This window comes from Amblyomma mixtum, chromosome 7 (genome assembly GCF_055824585.1).
Source record: "Amblyomma mixtum isolate Tamu chromosome 7, ASM5582458v1, whole genome shotgun sequence".
Lineage (NCBI taxonomy): Eukaryota > Metazoa > Arthropoda > Arachnida > Ixodida > Ixodidae > Amblyomma > Amblyomma mixtum.
In genome coordinates this window covers 140285514-140306005 of record NC_143018.1, presented here as the reverse complement: position 1 = coordinate 140306005, position 20492 = coordinate 140285514, and the positions used below count along the sequence as shown (strand labels likewise).

General features: G+C 47.6%; 1 protein-coding gene across 1 annotated transcript in view; it reads left to right on the top strand.

The window, feature by feature from the left end:
- The window catches only part of LOC149337713 (uncharacterized), an 83365-nt gene extending 72557 nt beyond the window's left edge, over window positions 1-10808 (top strand). Inside the window, exons 6-7 of the mRNA XM_089553480.1 lie at window positions 5346-5571; window positions 10628-10808. Coding sequence (XP_089409606.1) covers window positions 5346-5571; window positions 10628-10648 — 247 coding nt within the window. The 3' untranslated portion in view covers window positions 10649-10808. The remainder of the gene's footprint in view (window positions 1-5345; window positions 5572-10627) is intronic.
- Window positions 10809-20492: the final 9684 nt, after the last annotated feature.

Genomic DNA, 20492 nt, shown 5'->3' with positions numbered 1-20492 from the left:
GTCGTCTTCTCTTTCCTTTGTCCTTTGTCCGTTTTGCGCTGGTCCACAATATGAATATTTAGTTGTGCTATGTCCACAAGACCATCAACAATGCAGTAGGTGCCCTTAAAAAAGATCTTCTGTTATGAGGATGATTATTTAATCTTGGTGGAAACACATGACGTCACGAAGCACATCGACGACATTTTAAATTTATCCAGGGACTGTGGAAAAGACTTTACATACACCTTCAATACACCGTCTGAAAGCATGTAGCAATTTTTGGACCTAAGACTAATTCTGAGGCAAGGCCATGAGTGCTGGGCCTTTCTGCCAAGGTAAACTAAGCCTTTGGTGAACTGTAACTCTGAGCATTCTAAGCTCGCTAAGTGTAGTATAGCAGTGTAATATGTTGGTTCGGCGGTGTTCAAGTCCTGCGAGGACGCCATCGAGTATAGCTTCCAAGAGCTGGTTAACAGACTGAAGTCAACTGGCTTTTCAAACGATGCCATCCTGCTAGCATCTAACAAGATATTTAAAAAAGCAAAGACGAACGACAAACCAGATATTGCAGAGGATCCTCAAAAACAGAGATTTGCCTTGGTGCCTAACACTATTGGACTGTCGCATCGCCTAAAAAATGCAATACAGGAATTGTGTTGAAGTGGCATTCTCTCCGCCTATAAAACTGGGCAGCATTTGTGCAAAAGCCGCAAGCATATTACAAGGTCAGGATCAAACAAGCGAAAACAGCAGGGGATGCCAGGTTAAGCATAGGGTACCTTTCGCTCACTGTACAGAAGGTGTCGTTTATAGCGTATATTTCTTTGCTGGAGAAAACTGTAATGATTATTCAGGTAGATGCCTGCAGACGCGCCACAAGACCATAACAATTCCATTGGTAAATGTCCGACCTCGAACCTGGCACTGCACCAAGAATATTGTCGCCACAAACCACTTTGCTCGCCACTATTCAATGAGGCTTCGGATTTATGCAAGCACAACAAGCACAAGGGAATTGAAGGAAGTATATCTCATCCATAAGAACCGCGACACATGTGTCAGCCCCCCATCTGTTGTTATCCATAGGCGTGAAATTTGATATCTTGACGAATCATAATGATTTTCTGCGTCGGGTTTTATTTATATATATCTACACGTGGTAGCTGGATCATTCTTTTTATTAATCTGTGTTTTCTCTTATAAAGTCAATCAATAGCACACGTCCCGTCTTCTTTATTGTCTGCTGTGTTTCGCGCTGTTTCCACTAGAAGACAGGACTAGTTCTACCCTTCAACACCACCACCTACTAGATGCTGGAACTCGGCCTACACAACTGGCTGGATGAGTTGACTAAGGACTATAGAATGCAGCAGCTCAGGCTTACTCGCACCAGTGCCGGTACAGCGATCCTAGAAATACAAACACCAAATCCCGTCCATGGTCACAAAGGCAATGACGGTAAAACAACCACCGCGAAGGAAGAGGCAAGGCCAGACCACAAGAGCCAAGAAACTCGAGGGCCGACCGGACGACCTCAACGCAGACGGGGTCGCTTTCCTAATACAAGAGAAAGCGTACGCAATAGCCGCGGTTACCAAGGAAGGCCAACTCGTAGCAAACGCGAGTGTGTGCGCAATCTCTTGAGTTGTAGCCGAAGAAGCGGCAATTGCTTTCACGCTGACAAACCCACGAGCGGAAATGATTGACAGCAATTGAAAAGCAGCCATTTGATCTATTCCCAGGGGCAGAATATCTTTGCAACAAAATTCGGCGCATATTCTGAAAACCGGTGCAGCGCGGAAGCAATCTCCCCAGTGTGTGTCGTAGAGAAATCGAGAACAGTGGAGAAGCAACTGCGGAGAGCACCTAGCCTTGTGCGTGCTGCTGCCTCCTCGCTCGCCACCACGGCACCAAAGGATGCATGTCCGCACGCGCCATCGACAAATCGAGAAGGTTGGAGAAAATACTAGTCACTGCCGATGGACAGGGCGTCACCTTGACCGTGCTGAGTGATGCTGTCTCCACTTCGCGTGCACGCTGGTGGCGGCGCATCGCAAGAAAGAACTGGAAGGCTCTCGAAGCCGGTTTCCGCACCTTACCAGTCGGAACGGGGGCCCAGTGCGAGAATGAGAAGGAAATTGTACAGTTTATGCTATGTGTATCTGAGCGCCTGCCTTGGCACAAAGAATGTACAGACGCGGAGCGCCCCTATATGTTGATACGTTTCATCCTCATTCCGTTGGACCTCGAGCGCGCGGAATACGTAAAGCGAAGAAGGTGAAGTCACGGCAGAGAGGATGCGCTCGCGCTTTTCGGCTGACCGGCGCACCGAATCTATTTGAATGAGGTTGCTGATACCCTGGCGAAGGCATCTCTTCAAGGCCCGGTCGTATCTGTGCTTCCACCCAGTGCATATATTACTGCGGCCAGGTTTCGCAGGTATCTGCTCTTGAAAGAATTTGCAGCGTGAACACTGACCTCCTGTCCCGACTTCCGGCATCCCCTCTAAACGTGGTGCAGTAAAGGATGGCGATCGCACCAGCTTGAGGTTTCCTTCACGCGTCTACGTTGTCGCGTGCTTCAATTAAACTTCTACTTTCACAGATCTGGCCTGGCGGTCTTTCCATTGTGCCCGCTTTGCGCTCAGCCCGAAACAAGAGATCACTTCTTTCTGGCCTGCCGCCGTTTGTCCTCGTTACGGAGGCGCCTCCAAGAGCACCCGTTGCGACAGCTCGGTCAAAGTATATCAGCTGAGGTTATTCTGTCTCTTGCTGCATCCTCACTAGGGCCCAGCAACTGGAATGTGCTCTCCGCCATTCAAACTTTCAGACACGAAACGGCTGCGTCCTAAACTCTTTATCATTCTTGGTGGGTACAGCCGAAATAACAAGACGCAGACACAGAAAGGAACACGTAGAACGTAGACGAAGCTGACTGTCAACTAAAATTTTATTGGAAAACCCGCGCTTTTTGTTTCCTTGTCAAAAAGATCTTGCTTTTATCTCCCGTGGGGTTCGTTCAAGAAGGAAATTTCTTTTCTTGATAGAGAGATTGATGGTGTACTAACGCACCGCTGTCCTGTTTCCCGTATCGCCAAAGCCTCCAGGATCTCACGTGTCACTTGGTCTGCAAACCTTTTCATGGCTTGAACTTCATGCAACTTGGGCTCACACTTGCGCACTTTTTTTCCTTTTTTGTTTTCTTTACAATCTCTGCAATGCAGGGCTAGATGCATCATCGCTATCAGGTGCCCCAAGCAGCAATCTAGCCCTGCATTGCAGAGATTGTAAAGAAAACAAAAAAGGAAAAAAAGTGCGCAAGTGTGAGTTCAAGTTGCATGAAGTTCAAGTCATGAAAAGGTTTGCAGACCAAGTGGCACGTGAGATCCTGGAGGCATTGGCGATACGGGAAACAGGACAGCGGTGCGTTAGTACACCATCAATCTCTCTATCAAGAAAAGAAATTTCCTTCTTGAACGAACCCCACGGGAGATAAAAGCAAGATCTTTTTTTTTTTTGACAAGGAAACAAAAAGCGCGGGTTTTCCAATAAAATTTTAGTTGACAGTCAGCTTCGTCTACGTTCTACGTGTTCCTTTCTGTGTCTGCGTCTTGTTATTTCGGCTGTACCCACCAAGAATTATGAACCAACTAGCTCAGTTTTCTACTCTCTTTATCATGTTAAAAATTTATCTCCAACCAAAGTTTCCCAAACAGGGCACGTTTAGCCCTGTTCCATCTTTCAGTCACCGCTCTCACAGTGTTTGCCTTGTTTATTTCAATCAACGAATCAGAATTATTTTCTTTATTTACGCATTGCTGTTATTAAAATTATTATTATTATTATTATTATTATTATTATTATTATTATTATTATTATTATTATTATTATTATTATGTTTATTATTACCGTTATCATGTTTATAATTTTATTTCATTTTCTAGCTTTTTGAGTACTTCTCAGTCGCCTCGTGTGTCATGGCCAATCTCCCGCCGTGGGTACGCGCCACTATTTTGAGGACAACAACAAGAGCTGACCGTCCGACGTCCGCTGTCAACGTCGTGCCGTTCTCCTGCCTCAGTCGCCTGAACTACTCAAAAGTGCTGATTGGTAGAGTTTGTGGGGCACGATTCGAAATGACCAGCGCGAAAATAGACGCTGACAAGAGAAGACACTCTGACGACAGGACGGGCGCTGACTAACAACTGTTTATTTTCGAGGAAAGCCCAGCATAATATATGCCAAAAAACCACGTGACAGTCAGGGGGCTAAAGATTACAGCCTAAAGCACCGTTATCAAAGGGCAGCCGACACAAGCATAAACCTGAAAAAAAGACATATATATGAAAAAGGGGGCGGAAAACTTTGTGAAATGATTACGTGTAAAAGCACTATATACAGCATAAACAAAACACAAAGAACGCTGCAAATAACATTGTGGACAAGGGGTGGTGTCAAGAACCCTTAAACTGGAACAATGAGCGAGCCTAAAAGGGCCCAAGCAAGTGAAGCAAAAGGTTGGTGGCTGTTTCTATCACAGCCACCAGTAGGGTTTCAGCGACCCGTTTTGCTGTCGTGAACCTGCTGCGACGCTCCTCCGAGCTTACCAGAGCTTACCCAAATTACAACCCGAGCTTAACCGAGTAACTCTAGCAAACCTGGGTAGAAACTCGAGTGGTTAGGCAAGGGCACCAAGTCGAGAGATCCTACGTGCATACGGTGTTAAAGGTGCAATGAAGAGAAATCTGAACTCGTCTTTTTGCCGCGGGAACTCAATCTACACGTTCCGAACATTCTAAGAAACTTCGATTTATTGCTCTGTATGGCCGATTCCCCTAATTAAATCAGATTGACGTCCGGCTCCCGCCATTTTTTTTTTAATTCTCCCCGTACGGTGGGAGGAGTTGACCAACGCGTGGAGTGCCTTTTAGACAGCTCCGTGGAAGCTTTGCTTTCGCTTCCGCTTAAAGAGTTTCATTCGCAGATAATATAGCCGCAAAAAAAGCCCGCACAAATAAAAATACTTGCGGCCTATTTGCTACTACGGATTACTACGTATTACTCCGCCGATGGCAGAGCGGCAAGCCGCCACGGGACTGGCTGAAAGGCACTCCACACGTTGGTCGGCTCCGCCCACCGTACGGGGGAGAATTAAAAAAAATGGCGGGAGCCGGAAGTTAATTCGATTTAACTGGGGAGCTCAACCACACAGGGCAATAAACCGAAGTTTCTAAGAATGCTCGGAACGTGCAGATCGAGTTCCCGCGGCACAAAGACGAGTTCAGATTCCTCTTCAGTGCAACTTTAAGATCCTTTGTCGGTGTTGGTAAGCGTATGAGTGCTTTTTCACTACTATCTTTGCAGGGGCTTGTTCGTATTGAGCGAGAAGGCGTCGCCAGATCATCAACCCGAGTCGATGTACTACGTCAACCTGCCCGATGCCGGAGCGGAGCCTTTGACGTGGGTCGTCAAGTTCTACGAGAGCCACCTCCTATTCGATAGCGGCAAGGAGACCAAAACGATCAAGCACAACTTCAAGACGCCAGCCCGTTTCTCCGTCAAGGACTTCCAGACGACGAATATCGAGATGGTGAGTGCGCCCGGTGTCTTTCGAAGCAGGTCGCCGCTCGAGAGGAAAGGTGGGCCAGGCTAAGCGGTGATTCTTAGGCGTCCTCAACGCAGCTGTGGCTGATAGGGTAAAGCGCCATGCCGTGCAACCACAATTTGCAGCCATAACCATGTGTACGTGGCAAAATTCAGCGAGAAAAATATCAGGAAATGCCGGAAACTGATTTTAGTTCCTGCGGCTGCCACCATGCGCTACATGCCGTCCGAACCAGGCGATCTCACGACTGCTGGAGGAAACTGACTGCGTGAGAGGACTTATTTCCTTTAATATATTGACAGCATGGTGTATTTATGTAAAGGTTAATTAGGTTAGGTGTAGGCTTCAGTGCAGATTTTAGTTCAGTGCCCTAGCGGTCAGGTTTGCTTCCACCAGCTAGTATTTTCAGAACTTACTCGTGAGTTGAATATTTTATCAGTGTGTTGGTTATTTTAGAAAGGTAGGTGGTATTCGCTTTCTAGGTGACAGGCATTTGTAGTAGGCAGAATTTTATTCCAACACGTGCTTGCTGTTCTACTTTCAGCCTGTACATATGCTGAGCATTTTGTGGAAGCAATAGTCGAGTGATTGTAAGCCAAGCAAATGAAGGTTAGATTCACGGAGTATGTGGGGTTGGTCGATTTCAAAGATAGACGTTTCGAGTCGGTTGAAAAGGCGCAAGGCGTAGATTTCGTGAACATATGTTGCGTATTAGGTGCAGATTTGGAGTGAGTTGACCACGAAAACGACAAGTGTCAAGTATTGATTCCCTAGAGAGAGAGCTAGAGGTAGAGGAGGTAGAAAATCAAAAACTTCATTAACAGCTTGTTCAAATGGAAGCCAAAATTACCGATATCGCCATCAAAACCGCAATGGCGGATATTCCAGCGCGAGCAATGAGGATGAGGACTACAATGGCATGAGCAGTGATTGAAAAAAAAATGGCCGGTGTCGGCTTATAGCCTAGAGCTGCAAAGAGCACAACGTGACAAGGCCTGTAAGGCAGTCGCCGAATGGGTACTACAAACTGCAGGGATAACGGTGCAAAACGATATCTTTCGAGTTGCGCACTGGTGTCCAAGCTGGGAGGTCATCCAGGCGTTCTTCTACTAGCAGGTCGTGGCGTTCGAGTCGGTCTCTCAGGATTTGCACCGTAGAGTAGTAGATGCCATCGGTGAGTATGATGCCTTCAATTGCAAACTTGGCCTTGGCGGTCAGGTAAGAGAGCAAATATTTGAACTTTTGAATCTTCGGAAAGGCGTCGTTGTTGTAAATCGCGCATTAATAATAGTCGACAAATCCTTGCCAGCCTTGGCAGTCTCCAGAGAACGCTGCTATCTGCAATTTCGGCAGCGCAACACAGTGGGGACCAGGCAGAACAAAATGGGAGCCCTCAGGCCGTGGCTCGGTGCTGACGTGTTCTCTGGGTGAGCCGGACGACAAGTTTGATGGCTCAGTTTAGTATTTACGACTTCGAAGAATTATAAACTGTCAATATGGCGGTCGTAACAATAAAATCAATTTAGTCTGTTGTAGAAATATTGAACGCTGGCTTGAAGTTATAGCATACGGCACGTGGTTGACCGGCTTTTTCCAGTATACTTTTAACTCTGGATGAGTAAAGCCAAACCTAGACCAATATAGACTGCTTTCTAAAATGGCATAGCCAGTACTGGCAAACATTGGGGGCACTCTTGCTAACATGGTCCATGACAGCCATGATTCCAAAATGCCACAGCCTGCAATGGAAAAGAGAGGGAGAATTCTGTCTAGCCTGGCCCATGATAGCCAAGCTTTTATCAGAGCACAGCCAATACTGCAAAAACGACGGACATCCAGGGCCATCATCGGGTGTGTTAATGAGTAATACAGCCAATACCAGATACTCACTGGCAACTCTGGACCTACGAGGGGGTACCCAAAAGAAACCGGACTTATTTTTGTTTGAACTTATTTGTTCACATTTTAAGCACAGACCTTCAATCTCCTTCAAAGTATTCCCCACTTGCAATGATACGCTTGTCGAATCTTTCATTCCATTTTTCAAAACATTGTTTAAATTCATCTTCTGTGATGCTTGACAGTGCCTCCGTCGTTTTTTTCTTCACCTCAGCAACGTCAGCGAAATGCTTTCCATTCACCTATTTTTTCATTCTAGGAAACAAAGAAAGTAGCACGGGCAAGGTCGGGAGATTATGAGGGTTGAGGAATAGGGGTCATGCCATTTTTGGTCCAGAATTGTCGTAGAGACAGGGCTGTGTGAGCAGGGGCATTGCCATGATGGAAAAACCAGTCACCCGACCGCCACAAATCTGGCCGCTTCCACCGCACACTGTTGCCCAATCTTTTGAAAACATCCAAGTAGAAAGCCTGGCTAACTGCCTGACGCTGCGGAACAAATTCTCAATGGACGACTCCTCTCACGTCGGAACAACAAATCAGCATTGTTTTAGGTTTGGTTTCACCTGACGAGCTTCTTGAGGCGAGGTGAATTTGAAGTTTTCCATTGGCATGATTGTTGCTTTTATTCAGGATTCGATTCAGGAACACTTGAGTTGTCCCCATAGCATCGTCCTTGTACGTCTTTCTTAATATGTCAAGAATTTCCATTCAACTTTTTCCTGCAAAAATCAGAATTTCACCGGCGCACGCTGTTCACGACAATCAGCCATTGCAAAAACGACGTTAAAACAAAACAGTCGTCACTCTAAAACTCTGCCTTAACTAGTCTGACCTCCTTCAACGACGGCACTCGGCTTACTGACTCTGGAATGTTCGTTCTATGCGCTCCTAGTGGCAAAACGCGGTACCACAGAAGCTTTGCCGACAAAAAATTTAGTCCGGTTTCTTTTGGGTACCCCCTCGTAGTTAGGGCCATGCTTTGTCAGCGGACGTCTGATATTCGCCCGCCGTCATGTGCTATGGGGCTACTATAGAATACAACGTGCAGAGGACGTACTCGCGTACTCGGAACGTACTCGCTTTCCCTAAAAGTGCAGGAGCGCCACCCCGTTCACCTGAAGATGTTGTTACCTCCTTGGAACTCAGTTATTGCGCCATGTTGAACGCGAAGCCACTACACGAACTCCAATTTAGGCCGTGTCTTTGCATAGGAAAATTACTTTTTGCTATATATTCCCAGAGTGAAAAAACTTAAAAAACATAAGTTGATAAAAGCGAGCAGTGTTTTATCCATAAACTCCAATACTGCACTTGAATACAGGGTTTGCTAATCCTGGCTGAACCTTGTCGCTTTGTCCAACCATGCATATTGTATATAGAACATGGACGACATCACACAAATGGACAAGGTCGCGGCGCTCAACCCGCAAAGACCGATCACGGCAGCATGCCTTGTGGCATCGCTGGGGGCCCTGTTCTCGAAAAAGCCTAGAGAAACAACACGGGGTGCACTAGCTTTTCGATATTAGGCCATGAATTTGAGAACTCCACGAAATTTTGGGAGCTGGTTGAACTCGTACCGAATAAGTTTAAATGTGCTCTCCTTGGTTCTTGAGGAGACAACGCAAGGGAAGAGGGGCTCGTTACGATATAGTTGGCGAAAGCGAACAGTCACCGAAACCAAGAAGCACATAGGATTTTTGTGTTTATTTGTGGCGTTCATTAATGAGAGAATATTAGGGTAAATAATTTAATGCTAATTGATTAAACTGCATAAAAACGCCGCTATGGACAATGGTGGCACTGATGAATACTCTCAAGCTTCGGATGCACTACACATAAACAGCCTCCGAAAGCAAAATATTGGATACCGTTGCTCTCGCTCAGTTGGCAGAGTACTGGACGCGAAATTCAGAAGTCGTGGATTCGGATCCCACGGCGACATGTGCTTGGCTTTTCTTTTTTCTGATCAGTTTAAAATAATTCCGCTATTAATCTACAATTGATGAATATCACAAATTAAAAGAATACATTTCTTTTGCTCCTCGGCTTCGGTGACCATTCACTACTGTCATGTGCGTCTCTGTTTGGTCATATTATCGAATCGAATAGGAGGATGATCGATCTGCTGTGAGAAAATTCAGAATATTCGCGCGCGCCTAATATCAAGCCGTCTAAATGCATACAAAAGCAGCACACAAAACAGAAACACGAGCTGAAGCAGTCGTGGTTCTATGAACGTCTTGAGGTGTTACTTGAGGCGCAACAGGACCGTGTATGGGAGATCCGTCACTTACAACACTGAGCAAAACATGGCCACACTGCGAACGAAAAGAAAACTTGGTCTTATATCATCGAGAAGGGGTTTTTTCTCTTGACTTACATCAGCGTTCAGTCGTAACGAGGTCGAATCAGGAGCACCAAGGGTAAGTAGAACATAGACGGCGGATTTATGTATGAAGCGCTATGGACTTTTGTTGTACAAGGTCGGCATACTCTGCGAGTTGGTGGCTATTCATGGTCGTTTACAAATAGCGATACCAAAGAACAGACATGAAACGTGAGAGGAGGCGCAGGGCACTGAAGTTTCAACTGCGTTTTTCGAAAACTGTGCACGATTTCTATAGTGAAACCACAAGCAAGCGCGCAAGGCCATTGTGAAAATTCTTCTATTGTCACCGATAAAAATTGACTCATGCGCACGTGAGTTTATCACTGATTCTCTCCTCTATCAGCAAACGCATTGTTTGGGAAGACAACGCTACAAAAGCTGGCCAGCGCAGGCGGTTGCTTACCTTGATATAGGATAAATATCGGAGACTTTTCTTGTGTGTCCTCTCATCTTTGTGTGCCTTCACATCTCTGTGCGTCCTCGCGTTTTCCGTGTCTCGTCTCTGTTACCGTTGTTTTTATACAGCCATAAATCTTTGTGAATAAATTCACGCACAGGGCAAGGTTATCCCCTGGCTCTAGTAAAAGTACTTATTTTTCACTCAGAAGCCTAAAACAATAAAATGTTTTTCATTCCTTCCTTGCACTACCCTTCCAGAGTAAAACAGTAAATGGGTTGGACTAAATTCTTGCATCGTTTCGGTGCTCCCACATTCAGTCTAATTGTTGACCTTTTGTCTCGTTGCAGATCACGAGTTCGGACCTTTGAAGAAATCTTTTGAGTTTGTTCTTGCACGTCGCATATCCATTGCATGGTATCGAAGAGATACTCACGTTACCTTCGACTGATATTTTTCTTAGCACTTCCAACAGCAAACACATTATTCTATTGGTTTTTAACAGAAATAAACTTGGCTTTCACCATCTGACGTTATGCAATGCTTGTTTCGGTTCCTTTCTTCGGACCTGAGCGTCACGTCTTGCAGTGATCGCTTACCTGGGTCCGTAGTCTCCCCTAACGAGCGACACACCAACAAGGAACTGGAACCCACTGGTTTATTTGCAGCTAACAAAAATGTAGCCATGGCAGTATGCGCACAATCCACCGCTGCGACCAAAGAGGCTGCGAGGTAAAGAGGCTCTTTTGCGAGCGCCTCCGCTGTGCAACTCGGGGAACAAAGCGGTGGCTACGACACAACCAATCATATGCGTAGAACGCTAAAGTCCGACCTGTACGCGCGACTCTTCTAACGCAGAAAATCGGTTACCATCCCAACCTAGTCTTCCACACCTTCAAACATAAAATTCAATATCTCCAAAATACAAGCAGTCAAATCGACGACGACTGGCGCCGAGCACAGGCTATACACCAAACATCACACCCCGCGCACAAACATATACGCTAACAATGCGCGTTTCAATACAGCATCGTATGTCTTTAGGATATACACGCAGCACCAGGACATGTGCCAAGCATTCCACGCGGCGCGCTGAGATGGATGCTTGCCACCTCCAGTGGACCTGGAGATGGCGGACCTGCAGGTCAACTGCGTCAATAACAAGGTGTCACAAAATTCGGCGCATATTCCAAAAACCGACGCCGCGTAGAAGCAATCTCGGCAGCACGCGCCGCTAGAACACGGGAGAAAGAAACCCCGGAGAGCGCTTAGCCTTGTGTGTGTTGCTGCCCCCTCCACCTCATTCGCCGGAGCGGAGCCAGAGTAATTGAGTCTGTGCGCGTCGTCGATTGTTGCGAAATCTTTGAGTGGATTCTGCTCTCTGCTGACGAGGAGGGCGTAGCCTTGAGTGTGCTAAGTGATGCCCTATCCCACTTTACTCCTGTGCCGGCTGCAGCGCAGCGAAAGAAGGGTCTGGAAGCTTCTTGAAGGCAGTCTACTCTCCTGTCCAATGGGGACGCACTTCCGGCGCGAGAGGGAGAAGTACATTGCACAGCCGATACTGTGTGTATGTGCGCGCCTGCCTTGGCGCCAAGAAGAAACAGACGTCGAGAAAGCCCTATATTAGAAGGGCGTTCACAGCTTTCGGTCAGCCCGAGCCGCCGTTCAAGCTTCCGAGAAGCGCGCCCGCTCGACTCCCGGGACAACACCACTCGCCCCACCATGGACCAGCGAGGCCGCGTGCGCCAGTCTGCGGGACGGCTCGAGATCACCGGTGCAGTAGCCGGCTTTGCTCTATTCCAGCCGAGGTGTTCCTAACCCACCGAAACGTCTGCTTCTGTGTTCTTCCCCACCCCCTCCCCCCCGTGCCATGCTATCCTTCGCGCTTGTATAGCCTCTGCATTGGTACACGTCATCCTTGACGTCGTCGTCTTCTCTTCTCCACCAATCACCTCTTCCAACCTCACCAAATGATTCTGCGTTTTTTTCTAGGGTTAATACACATCATGCTTATCTTCACCATTTCGTCTTCTCCAGACTTCTTTAGTTCATACTTTTATTTCAAAATTCCCATTATATTGGACAAGGGCACCCTCTCTCAAGATTTTTCTCATAAAAAGCTGCTCGCCTCCTCCCCATCTTCAAGCCTTCCAGCCAACCGACTATCGCCTGTGGTGATTCTGGACGCAGCACAGAACACAACACATCGCAGATGTCAAGCACATACAGTTGAGTTTCCCCTTCAGGTGGTGACGAGAGGAAACACTTGATGATGATGAATTGATGGTTCGGGGTCGCAAACAATCACTTTACTCGATGGTGGGACAAGAAGGTTCACTATTTATTTACACAAAATAAACGAGAACAAACAAGCAAGGAGAAAACTATTTACAACATAACTGAAACGTTGACGACACGAAATCAGCCCCACTTAACCGGGAGCGTTCCCTTTTAAGCCTTCTGTCTCCGCCCTTGGCGGGGACAGCCCCAATCAAATACTAGGGAAAGGATGCCAGCCAATCAAACACTTGAGAAAGGAGAGGCTCCGAGCATGCACACAAAAAGCACCTAACTCGCCGCGTTCCGAACCTCCGCCTTCCTCTTCGTTTCCCCTCCCGCACACGTGCATACGAGACGCACGTATGCCACGGGAACAATCACCGCCGAAGATTCCTTATTATAAGAAAAAGGAAAGGCTGTCGCTGAGGGGTCCAGCGTCCAGTGGGAACAAACACGAGAACGAGCGTTCTGGCGACGGCGCCGCCAGCAATAACAGAGCAGCCACCGACGCGCGTCGCGCCGTGAGTCCGTCGTGCGTTCGCGGTTCCATGCACTCTGCTGGAGGCTGGATGGCACCGAAGAAATTTCAGCGAACTTAACACCTCCCACCCAAGAATGTCACACGGACACTCGTTGTCAGTGGGACATTAAAGTTCAACCACGGTGTCCGACTACAAAATACACACATACACGCACATGTATGCCAGCTGTCCAATCGGTCCACCAACACGCACACATGTGCGCACACAGCGGTTATCTCAACCCGCACACACACAAGGTTAGGGCACCAGTCAGCACATTCCAGAACTTGCCAAGTCCGTTCTCTACATGCTATCTGCCAGGCTGACCCGTAACCTCCAATTCCCACTGTGACTGCCGCAGAGACCTAAATGGTCAGAGCACTACCGCACAACCGATATACATACTGATGCCAAATATCTACCTTTAGATCCATCGTTTCTGGTTACTCGAAGAGCAAACATGGAAACAAACAAACAAACAAACTAACAAAAATTAACCTTCCAATCCTACTCTTCCTTGCATTCCAAACGAGAGAGTGCATCAGCGCACTTGTTCAGTGAGCCCTTGATATGCACTTCTTCTAGGTCATACTTCTGCAATGCAAGCGACCAGCGCATCAACCGCGCAGTAGTGGGCGCTGAACGGGTCAGGTACGTGAGCAAGTTGTGGTCTGTTGCGACCTTCACTTTAACCCCAAATAACCAGGTATCCAGTTTCCCCAGTGCCCACACGACTGCAAAAGCTTCCCTTTCAATTGCAGACCATTTGGTTTGAGCAGGCGTTAATTTCTTACTCAAGAATGCAATTGGCTTCTGTTCCCCTTCAACTGACTGCGACAGACATGCTCCTATCGCAACCTCAGAGGCATCCGTTGTTAGAAGGAACTCCTGGTTGTGATCAGGTGCGACCAGCTCCGGCAACAATGCCAGTACCCTTTTCACCTCACAAAATGCCTCTTCTGCCTTGTCATTCCATGGAAGGGTATTCGGGACTCGCCTGTTAGTCAGGTCCGTCAATGGGCGCACTATACCTTTGAATACTCCGGTACATACTCACGGTAATAGTTAAACAGACCTAATACACTACGCAGCTCCTTCTTAGTTTTTGGAGCGCTCAATTTAGTGATGGCGCTTACTCTCACTGGGTCGAGAGTATGCTTGCCGGACCGTACCACATGGCCAAGGTACTTTACCTTCCCTTCTGCGAACTTGCATTTGGCAGCATTTGCCTTAAGCCTGCCCTTCTCAGAGTCTCTAGTACCACCTGCAAGTGTTTGATGTGCTCCTCCCAGATTGCCGAGAAAATGGCTAAATCGTCAATGTATGCCATTGCATACGAAGAATGTTCTTTTAGGATTTCATTCGTAATCCATTGAAAAGTTGCTGCCGAATTTCGTAACCCGTACGGCATTACCTTCCATGCATACAAGCCCTTAGCTGTGGCAAACGCAGTAAGGCGCTGTGACTGTTCGTCTAAAGCAATCTGCCAATATCCCCGCGTCATATCCAGTACCGATATGTATCTTGCACTTGCCACCTCATAGAGCATCTCGGTCATATTGGCCATAGGGAAGCTGTCTGGTTCTGTAATGGCATTCAATTTCCGGAAATCAATGCACATCCTCACCGACCCATCCCTTTCGGCTACGCACACCACTGAATGCTCGTACGCGCTGTCAACGGGATAGACGAAATCCCACTCCAGCAGTTGCGCTACCTGACGCTCTATTTCCTTTATGAATGCAAAGGTACCTTATAAAGGCGCGATTTTTCTTGTTTGGCGTTGGGAAGTAGCGTTACTTTGTGGCAGCCAACTTTACATCGACCTGGGCGCTCGGAAAATACTTCGGATCCACCAGTTATGACATCAAATAGCTCATGTCTCTGTTGCTGCGTCAACGATCCGTCCGGGATCTCAAACCCTAGAGGTCGGTTCTTCAATTTGCAATGTGGGGTCCCATACACCTCACCAAACTCGTCATCCGAGTCAAAAACAACCCCCCCATTCTGAGTTCGTGCTACTTAAGGCCGCAGCCTGTTCGCATGCACCCATCTGCTTCCTTCGTCAGTGTCAATAACATGGCTGTTATCTCGCTTCCTCTCCTTTATAACACCTGGTCCGCGCCACTTCGGCTGCAATTTACCGACTTGACAGCTTTCAAGTATGAGAACTTGATCCCCCTCTCTGAACTCTTTTGGTCTAGCCCTAAGGTTGTATTTGGCTGCATATGACCTCTGTATGGCTTCTGCCCTTTCGTTAACCCTTTTCGCGGCGTCACTCATCTGTTCCCTTAACACAGACAGGTATTGGGCAGCCGGTTTGTTCAGTCCCGTCGGCGGTGTCCACTCACCAGTCCATGTTTTGTGGAGGATACTGAGCGGTCCATGTGGGATGCGTCCAAACATTAGTTCAAATGGTGACCTGCCCGTCACATCATGAGGTACTTCTCTATAGGCCCAAAGCATGCATGGAATGGGACGGTCCCATTCTCGCTGATGATCGTGTACAACATGTCGAAGCATAACCTTAAATGTTCCGTTCCATCTCTCCACGATCCCGTTACTCTGAGCGTGTTCTGGAGTAGAAAACCGCATCTGAACTCCCAGCCTTTGCATGAATTCCTGATTTAATTTGGACACAAAGTTGGTTCCCTGGTCACAACAAATCAGTTCAGGAGTACCAAACTTAGTGAAAACCTCTATCAACGGTTGACACGCAGCTTTGGCTGTCAAGTTTTTTAGCGGTATAACTTCTGCCCATCTCGTACAGAAATCAATAATGCTTAGCGCATAGCGGTGTCCCCTTGCCGACCCGGGTTCAAGCGGTCCTATGCAATCCAGGAACACTACCTGAAAAGGTGTCTGGTCTAGTTAGCGGTGTTATTGGCACCTGGTCTCTAACTGCTGCATGTGAAAACATTTGGCACGTGTAACAGCTGCGGCAGTGGTTCTTCACATCCGTTACCATTGTTGGCTAAAAGAACGCACCTCTAATCCTCTGCTTAGTTTTCTTTTCCGAGAAATGCCCACCGCTTGGTCTGTCATGTGCCAGTTCTAGCATTTCATGTCTTCGAGATTCTGGGAGCACTAGCTGTTTGTGCATCTTTCCATCAATCATTTCTTCATGGAAAAGCAACTCCTCGTGTACAACCATCCCATGGCTACCCTCTCGTGCCTGTCTCCACGCTTCTCGTAACGATATATCATCTCGCTGCTCCACCTTAAAATCTTGAGCCCTGGATGTAGTTTCTGACATTGCTCGTTCCTGCCCTATAGCAAAAGCTGAGGCAACTATCGGCTCCGCATTATCTTCCTCCTCGAATTCGAGTGTAGCCTCTGTTTTGTCCTTGTCCACCCCGTGTGTAGAGCTCAGCTCTTGTTCGAAAACAGCTCTCTCTTCTGCATCTGCCACCTGCTGCTTTTCGATTCTTTGTAGCAGTGAATAAGTTTCGGGTGTCAGCAACGCACCTACACCTTCGGCTAGCTCTGCGGTTACAGCGCATAGTATTGGCTCCTGCTGATTGACTGTTTCTCCTTCCGGTACTAAGGACATAGGTACATACATTAGGTCTGCATCCACTGTCTGTCCAAAATCACCCCTCAGTTTTGTTCTACCGGAGCAGTCATCTCGACACGATGCGGATACTATCGCTGCCCTCAATACTGTAATCTCTGCCCCTGAGTCCACACAAGCTTCTCTCGGACTGTCTCCAATTTGCAGCTTTGCCCAAGTCAGGGAGTCTTATTCAACCGCTCGACCGAGTTCTCCTTTCCTTTCCAACTCGGAGGCGAGTTTATCGGGGACAAGCAATTCCGCTCGGGCTACTAGCTTGCTCGTGTCCCTTTTGGAATCTGCTGCGTCCTGCCTTTGCTTTGCACTTGGGCAGTGAATAGAGATATGCCCATATTTCTTACAGCGAAAGCATTTCACACCTGTATGCCTATTTTTCCAATTAGTGTTAGGGCTTGGAGTTGGTGGCTGCTTTTCCCGTTTCTCCCCGCCTTGCTGCGGTGGTTTAGAACCTTCGAAACGCTCCCGCGTTTTGCCTACCCGTCGGCTTTCCTCGGAAGCTTCCGCTAATCCGGCCATCGGCCGTCAGCCAGCTCTGGTTCTCATTTTGCATGACATAGGTCCTGACTTCGTCTGGCAGCACTTGTTTGAAACGGTCTGCTATCATCAAATCTCTCAAATCCTCCAAACATTCGACCTCTCGGCTATTAACTTAGTACGTGAACATTGTCTCGAGCCTGGTCGCTATCTGATGCCATGAGTCACCTTGTTCTTTGCGTACCGCCATAAACAACCTCTTGTACTCCTTCGGACTCAATCGGAGCTCTTTTAAAACTCTCTCCTTAAGCTCCTTATATGGCATGGCCATCCCATCTGATTCACTGGCTACAAACGCCCTGTTTTTCTCAGTCAGAAATGGCAACAGAATAGGCCCACGACTTTCTTCTGGAATTTTAAGGGTCTCCATCATTGTGTCAACACTCTTGAACAATGCGGGCACCATTGGATCCTTTTCTGGCATAGGCGCCAGCACTGCTTTCAATTATTTTGCATAATCGGCCAACTTTGTGCCTGACCTCTGTCCATGTTGCGCATCCGCTACTGACTGAAGTTGCATTTGAGTCAGTTTTATTTTTTCCAGCTCAATTTGGAGCTTTAACTTTTCAATTTCACACAATTGAACTTTATGCTCCTTTTCTACAACCAACGCTTGTGTCATATTTCCTAGTGCCTGTTCTGTCGCTGGCACTTGCTCTGCTGGCGCAGGTTGCCTGTTAGGCTCTCGACCATTCCCTGCGGCGTCCATCACTGTATCAGTCATTGCATCTACCTATAGCTTACAATCACTACACAGACATGGCAACTTCGGAGAAAGCAGAAAGGTGTCCTACCTCTCTCGATGCTCCATCGACCGCTGTCGCACTCAGCTTGATGACAGCGGACTCCAAGGAAGGTAGACGCACACGGGTGCGTCCCACAGCAGCTCACGACCTTGGAACGCGCTTCACGTGGTCGCCTGGTTCTTGCTCCGAACCTTTCGACGTGGAAGCCTGGTTCCTTTCAGCAGCTTGCTGTCTCGAACCCTCGAAGACTTGTCTTCGCCCAGCTCCTCCAGCTCCTCGCTGACTTGAGCTTCCGGCGTCCTCTCGAACTCGACCTGCGTTCGGGCCGGTCAGCCACCGGGACGCTCTCAAGGAAGGCGTCCTGGTCTGCGTCTCTCGTCTGTTTCTCGACGCAGCTTCGCGTTTCCTCCTTTAGGACGAGCTACTCCGTAGCTTGTCCACCGACTTGTTCTTCTCACCTTCCGTCCAATGCCTAACGTAGAAAGACGTTGCGATCCTGTGTCGACTGCGCCAGTTGAGTTTCCCCTTCAGGTGGTGACGAGAGGAAACACTTTACGATGATGAATAGAAGATTCGGAGTCGCAAACAGTCACCTTACTCGATGGCGGGACAAGAAGGTTAACTATTTATTTACACAAAATAAACGAGAAGAAACAAGCCACGAGAAAACTATTTACAACATGACTGAAACGTTGATCACACGAAATCAGCCCCACTTAACCGGGAGCGTTCCCTTTTGAGCCTTCTCTCTCCGCCCTTGGCGGGGACAGCCCCAATCAAATACTAGGGAAAGGATGCCAGCCAATCAAACACTTGGGGAAGGAGAGGCTCCGAGCACGCACACAAAAAGCACCGAACTCGCCGCGTTCCGAACCTCCGCCTTCCTCTTTGTTTCCCCTCCCTCACACGTGCATACGAGACGCACGTATGCCACGGGAACAATCACCGCCGAAGATTCCTTATTATAAGAAAAAGGAAAGGCTGTCGCTGAGGGGTCCAGCGTCCAGTGGCAACAAACACGAGAACGAGAGTTCTGGCGACGGCGCCGCCAGCAACAACAGAGCAGCCACCGACGCGCGCCGCGCCGTGCGTCCGTCGTGCGTTCGCGGTTCCATGCACTCTGCTGGAGGCTGGATGGGACCGCAGAAAGTTCAGCGAACTTAACATATACTAAAAGCACACCACTGACACAGCACGCCAAATTGCATTTACGGAACACTAAGACACCACTGCCGTTATCTGTACGGAGTCCATGATAAACAAGTCAATGTCCACACCACGCTCCCTTGTATAAGCACACAACAACAACAACAAAAAGATACACCCCAGAGATAGCTAAAGCTGTTTAGTTGGCTCTACTCATGAGGTCCGCTTCAAAGTTATCTCTGCCTTGAATATATTCCACCTGAAATGGGTATTCTTGCAGTGCCACACTCCATCTCAGGACTTTACTGTTCTTCATTTTTCCCTTGGTTAAGTATTCAAGCGGCTGATTATCCGTTTCAATTCTGAAATGTCTCCCATGAAGATAAATGTGAAATTTCTTTACTGCCCACACCACTCACAAGCATTGCTTTTAAACAGTGGAGTAGTTCCGTTCACTAGGTGACCATATCTTACTGGCGAAAAGTACCGGAAGTGGCATAAAATTCTCCGCTTGCAAAAGTACGGCTCCTAATGCTTTGTCTCATGCATCAGTACGGACAACAATTTCTTTACCTAAATTCGGAGCCGGCAGAACGGGTGGTTTTGCATACAACGCGTTCTCATGTTCAGCAGTCCAATTCAGCTTATTGCTTGCGCCCTTCTTAGTGAGTTCGACAAGCCTATCGGTTATGTAAGCATTCTTGAGAATAAAGTCCCTGCAGCATCCCGTCAAAGAAAGGAACGACTGTACTTGTTTCTTGGTCGCCGGTATCTGTGCTTGCTGAGTTTTGTTCAAGATATCGTCTTTTTTCACAATACGGGCCATCCCTAGCTTCTGTCCGAGAAATGAAATGGCTTCAAAGCCCACCTCACATTTTGCCGGTTTTATGGTCGACATGGCTTCCTGAATTCTGTCATATAGTTTTCTCATCATAATTACGTGCTCTTCCCACGTATCTGTTGCCACAAGGATGTCACCAATATGTTGTTCCACATTTTGGAGCCCATCCAAAACATTCCTCGTCAGCCTCGTGAATATTGCGGATGGTGTCTTCAAACCAAACGGCATCAATTTACACTGAGATACCCCCCCCCCCCCCTTCCCCAAAGCAAAAAATGGCAGTCTACTCTTTCGACTAATCTTTCATTGGTGTTTGCCAATACTCTTTAGCTAAATCGAATTTATAAAAAAAACCTTTTGGGAGCTACCTTTGCGAATACCAAGTCCGCTCTTGGTATAGGTTCCGCATCGGGTACTATGATGTTATTTAGCCGACGAAAATCTACACACAATCGGTTAGTACAATCGGGCTTTTTGACAGCTACGAGAAGCGCATTTATGCTGACCACGACCTCCCAATCACACCAAGCTCCAACATCTCCCGCATCTCATTTTCAATTGACTCTCGAAAAA